The sequence below is a fragment of the Cariama cristata genome, unplaced genomic scaffold (assembly GCF_000690535.1).
Source record: "Cariama cristata isolate BGI_N322 unplaced genomic scaffold, ASM69053v1 scaffold3038, whole genome shotgun sequence".
NCBI lineage: Eukaryota > Metazoa > Chordata > Aves > Cariamiformes > Cariamidae > Cariama > Cariama cristata.
In genome coordinates, this window is record NW_009632678.1 from 24,696 (window position 1) to 30,202 (window position 5,507).

General features: G+C 40.6%; 1 protein-coding gene across 1 annotated transcript; it reads left to right on the top strand.

Moving 5' to 3' along the window:
- The first annotated feature begins 233 nt into the window (after nt 1-233).
- LOC104156753 (beta-microseminoprotein-like) lies at nt 234-5,305 on the top strand. Its single transcript, XM_009706445.1, has 4 exons — nt 234-254; nt 2,987-3,095; nt 4,355-4,460; nt 5,179-5,305. The coding sequence occupies exons 1-4, from the start codon at nt 234-236 to the stop codon at nt 5,303-5,305; spliced, it is 363 nt and encodes a 120-aa protein (XP_009704747.1).
- Nucleotides 5,306-5,507: the final 202 nt, after the last annotated feature.

Below are 5,507 nucleotides of genomic sequence, written 5' to 3' on the forward strand. Positions count from 1 at the left end.
CATCAGAAGGGAGAGTGTGAACTTTCCGTATCCTCATTGCAACCACCACAAGAGACAGCTTTGGCATAGGATCATGGTGTATTACTTTGTTACCTTACTGAGCCTTTTTTCCCCCTTTAACAGAAAAATGTACATGCTCTGAAATACCTCCTCTGAAACACTGACAGCATCCCAAACCACAATGACGTGGTTAAATTGACTTCATACACATTTGTGAGAGATCCAAAGGGGACATGTGGACTCTGTTGACGTCGGTAAAGAAATTCCCAGTGCCTGTGCTCCTAGGCTGACGTGTTGGTTTACCAATGATTAGGAGTCATGGCATGAGCCGTGTGGCTGTAATGCTAGTCATCTCCTGTTTCGGGGCAGTGCATACACCAGCATTGCCAAATCTAACTTATTAGCAATAGGCTGATTGTGGGCAGCTTTGTCAAATCTATGAACACCTGCAAGCACTTCAACTCTTTTCTGCCAGCCTGAAGAAAGCTCTGGTAACTGAAGAGAAAACGATTTACTCAACCCACTGAGTTGAAAGCCAGCTAAGCCTGTCACTGTAAGTAGTGGTCTCGCTGTGACCTGCATTGCAGTAATGCTGGCATTGTCACGTGGACCTCCTGAGCTAGCTCTCAGCTCTGGAGTTTGTGTAGAAGATGTTGAGTAATCACCCCAGCTTGGAGTTCAAACTCTACTCCCAAACCCACACAGTAAGGCAATACAATTAGGCAGTCAGACTAGTTCAGATATTGCAAACTGTGCAGCCCTGGTAACAAGGGGGAGACTTCTTCACCTACCAAGGCTACACAATTTGAAATATTTGAACCAACTAGATCAATGCTAAGCAAAAGGGGACTGTACTTGACTCCTTTGCTATCAAATTACTGTTGTAAGCACTCGGAAAGTGTGTCTGCCCTGAAGTGTACAACGTCTGCAGAAAAGGAACCATTTCTCCCTGGCTACAAGGATTCAGGAAGAAAATACATAATGCTTATTTTTTCACAGAGGACCTGAGCATATGGGTCTTCTACATGATGGAAAACTGAATAAGGAAGAAAATTGTTATCTAGGACCCTTTTCTAAGGGGCTACAGATGCCAGCCACTCTCCACAGAAACCCTGTTTTACATGTAAACCTTCCAACCACCACTCCTTTTCTACGAAAGCCTTCTTTCATCTTCAGCTGATAAACAAGAAAGCTGAATGATTGTTCAAATTTCCTCTCTTTTAAAACCTAGATGACTCAAACTAAGCATGCAAATTTCCTTGTGAGTAACACCCATAATGCCTCTAATGGGTTTCTCAGAGTGAGTGCTAAATATTCCTTCCAAGCTTGAAATTGCTTTCCGAGTACCTCCCATAACCGTCTTCCAGATCTAGTGTGGCACAAAAGCCACGCCTATTTCTTCAGTGCCTTTCAGAACCAAACCTTCCTGTATATAATTGACTTATTTTAATAATGTCCACCCCATGAAGCCATTTTGCAGAAACCTCATTGGAGTTATTAATGCATGTTCAGTTTGCTCAAGGACTGGTATCATAAATTCCCTCTCTATATAAGTTCTCTGAGAAGATGAATTTCCTACAAGCTGTGTCCTTACTGGAAGCCTCATAATTCTGCAAGAATGGTGAGTCCTTGCATCTTAAACAGCAAAAGACCATGGTATATATCTATAGATTTTAAAGGAGGTTCTGTTGGATTTCTCTCAGTACTCAGAGATCTAAGCAACTTGGAGCAAGTATAAATTCTGTGGTTTTAAAGCAGAAGTCAGACAGTTAAGCACAGGCAGGTAAGAACCTTAGGTAAAAAATATCAGCATGTATATGGCAGGAGATGTCTAACAGGACTCCAGCTAAGGGTTTTTATTATAATCAATTTTCACTTACATGTAATATTTTGAGATAATCTCTTTTCTGGCTGAAAGGAGCTCTGTTATATCTCAACGTAGAACTGGCCTTGATTTTTGTGAAAAATCTAGATAATGTCTGAACATTTATTTAAATTAAAAAATGTTATCTTGATTCTTTTACTAATTTGCAACTCTGATGCAGTTCTGTGGGTTTTAATCTCTCTTCAGGAAAATAAAATGTTAGGTTTTCATCCTCTCATCTCTCAGGTATGACTTCTTTTTATAAGTTACAAGTTCTACTCTGTCCAAAACAAACATACGTTTGGTGTGTGTGTTTGTGTATGTCACACACACAACATGTGTGTGTGTTTGTGTATGTCACTGTTTATTCCTGGTCTACATTTCCTCTCTTAACAAGATTTTAAATTCATCACAGCTATTCCCATCCTAGAGTTCTTGCACTTATTTCCTTCATATCCCCAATCAAAGCCCTTCAAACCTTTCAAATTAATATTGAAGGAAAAGAGGCTAACTGAGGAATTTAAGCTGAACTTTCAGAAAAAGCTGATGACAAAGGTCATTGAATATGAAACAATCTAGGTCAGAAGGGACACCTGCAAGCTGTTTGGTTCAACCTCCTGCTTAAAGCAGGGCAAAGTCTTGAGTGTTCAACTTCAGCTAAAGTTCTTCAGCTTGTTCCTAATCCTTCAATATTAGGCTGAAACATCCAGTGGGTTCTTCAGTCTCCAGTGAAGAAGTTTTTACAACTATGAGTGAAGCTAGTGGCAGAGATGGTGACTAATCTTAAGGAGAAAATAAGGACAAGAAAAATGAATGGTGAGGGGAAAGAAATAGAACACATTCCTTTCATAAACAGTACCTGGGTCTACCAGTCCTATATCAGGCAATGCTTGATTTTAACAGCTTGGAAAGACAGACTTTTTCTTCCCTCCTACATGATGCTCTGCCTCTTCTAAGTGGCTCAGTATTCCTGATTGCATGTTAAAATGTCTAAACTGCAAAAGACAATTGGATTTTGATTTGAAACCATAATGTATTTTCCTACTGCTAATGGCAATACTTATCATCAAGATATCTTAATAGTTACTTAAGTATTCACATGAATTCTGCTTTCTTGTTCAGAAAACCATCTTGGCCTGCCTTCTTGTTCTTGCCATTAACGTGCTACTCTCCAATGCTGCTAGCTTCTTACGTCCACAGTTGCAAGGGACGTCTGGTGGTTACATTGCAGGTAAGAAGTCAACTGTCCTCAACTTGAGGGACATCAGCACAAGAACTGCCTGATTTGATTTATCCATTCTGTGCAATTTATCACAATTTAGAAATAAGTGGAAACAGTGGAGAGAAAACACTAGGAAAGGGAGGCAAAACGGAGTATGGAGAGCAGGGAATTTATAATATGTTATGAAAAAAAAAAAAAAAGAGTTTATCTGAGGAGCATGACATAGGCAAACTACAAATGAATTTTGTCCAGGGAAGTAGTATAGGCTTCATTTATCTATCTGCATGAAGTAATAATTCATGTTTTCACTATGGCAGCATATTTAGAAATACAGAGAAGGGAAGAAAAGGGCCTTTCTCTATGTGTGTGGTCAGTATAAAGCAGGAAACAGATTGGCAAGTGTTCAGCACATTGAACAACTTACTTGTTAGTTGTTTCCCTATCCCAAGACAAATTCTTAAGAACAGAATGTCTGCCCTCCTTGAGTCTGCGACTGCTCTTCTTGAACACAGCTAGTCTTATCAGTCTACAGATGAGTGGAGCTGCAGAAAAGTAAGTGCTCAAAAGAAAGATGCAATTATTTGAACACAAAAAGAGCTGATGTGTGCCAGTATGCAAAATAAACTAAGTGCCCCAAAATAAAGCTTTTCCTGAGAAAGCCAGTGCTACTACTAGAAAAATGAGTTAGCGTTGCTAAAGAAACAGAACAGATTTATAGGCAAAGACACAACCTAAAACCCCCAAATCCTCCACTCTGTCTTGTCCCATCCTCATAAGATCCTGCTTTCTAGATCACTGATTTAGGAAGTCTATTCTGTGACTGTTGGACAGGAACTTTATATCCAATACGTGCTTTCTTCCTACAGCTGAGGATTGGAAAAAGTTTTCTGGGCAGATTTATTCTTGCTCTAAATGAGGAGTCAACAATAGTTGGTGTTAATGAGAGGGGAAGTCAAAGCCTTTTCTTAATTCTGACCAGGTCTGTGCCTAGTTTCCTTTCTGCTGGGTGCTCTGATTCCTGTGCTTAAAGATGAGCTCCTCCAGGAAACTCGATGTTGCTGAGAACCACAGGAAACTGAGGGGCCCAAGATACCCTTCTCCATGCATTACAATAGTAGCAGTCCTGCTCTGTTGGGGAACCTCCGTTTATGCCAGATAGGGATGTTAATGTATAAAGCCAGCAAAGGTCCCACACATTTTGTACAAGCAATAGCATTGTTAGTGCAATAGGTCTGACACCAAAGGCTGCTTGCACACTATGTTTTCAGGCTGCCGTGACTCTAAGGGACAGCTGCATGAATTTTATTCTTACTGGAGGACCGACAACTGCTTTGATTGCTTCTGTTCCACAGATGGAATTGACTGCTGGTCCAGGTGAGTTCAGAGCAGCAGTGGGGGTTTTCCTCCACTGCCATGCTACAGCACAAACCACTTCCCTTCACACAGGGGTCCCTGAGAAACAACCATGACCTTTCTCTCACTCACTTCATGTCACAAAGTTATGCATTAACCCAAAACCATCATCACTGAGCATGCAAGAAGTTCCTCTGACAAATACAGCTCATGTTTAACAAATGAGTCTTGGTTTAAAAAAAGGGCCGTAATTCTTCTTGGGGCTAAAATTTCAGGCGAGACACTGACCCAAGAGAGAACACATAGTTACTTAAGAGATTTCTACTGTTCCTAATCCAGATCTTCCCAAAGCCACACATGACCCCCCTTTACTCTGAGAAGCAGCTCAAGATACACTGGCCAGCCTGTAATTTTTCCTATAGCGACACCCAACCACTCACGCAATTCTTGTTCTATATTGTGGCTGAAGAGCAAAAGCAGTGATATTGGAGTAGCAAATAAATATGACAAACATCATTTGAGTGTAAATCAGATCAGTAAACTACAACTCCCCCCTCATCCCGCATATGCAGCAGGGTAAGTAACATTTGAGCTAGGAGCTTTGTGTGAGCTCCCTTTTCTGCTCCTGGACACCTCCTCAATATAGCCTCTTCATATTGAAAATGTAGATACCGTCTCAAATGGAAGCTGTTAACTTCTCGGGCTCATCACCTCTTTGTCTTTCTTTTCCCAATGACAGCTTTGTAAAACCAGTTGTCTACGATGAGAAGTGTGTAAGCATTTTCAACAAGGAGACCTGCACTTATAAAGTAGTGGAGAAAGCTGATCACTCAAAGGAATGCCCAGTCTATCAGCGGGTGGGCTAACCGAGAATGATTGTGAATTTGGGGAAATGTTTCCTTTTTTTGTTTTAAGGCTTCTCTCTCACACAAATTCAAAAACACTGAAAAACGCAGCTGTTGAGTGAAATCTACTCATAAAACCTAACACATTACAAAACTGAATATCTACTCACAAAAGACTTGGTTTCTCTGCCTTCTGCTTTCCCATGAAGAAAGAACTGACTTG

Coding starts and splice junctions, on each gene's coding strand:
- LOC104156753 (XM_009706445.1), top strand. CDS start 234: ATGTGGACTCTGTTGACGTCG. Junction 255..2,986: donor TGTGGACTCTGTTGACGTCG/GTAAAGAAATTC, acceptor TTTCTTGTTCAG/AAAACCATCTTGGCCTGCCT. Junction 4,461..5,178: donor GGAATTGACTGCTGGTCCAG/GTGAGTTCAGAG, acceptor TCCCAATGACAG/CTTTGTAAAACCAGTTGTCT.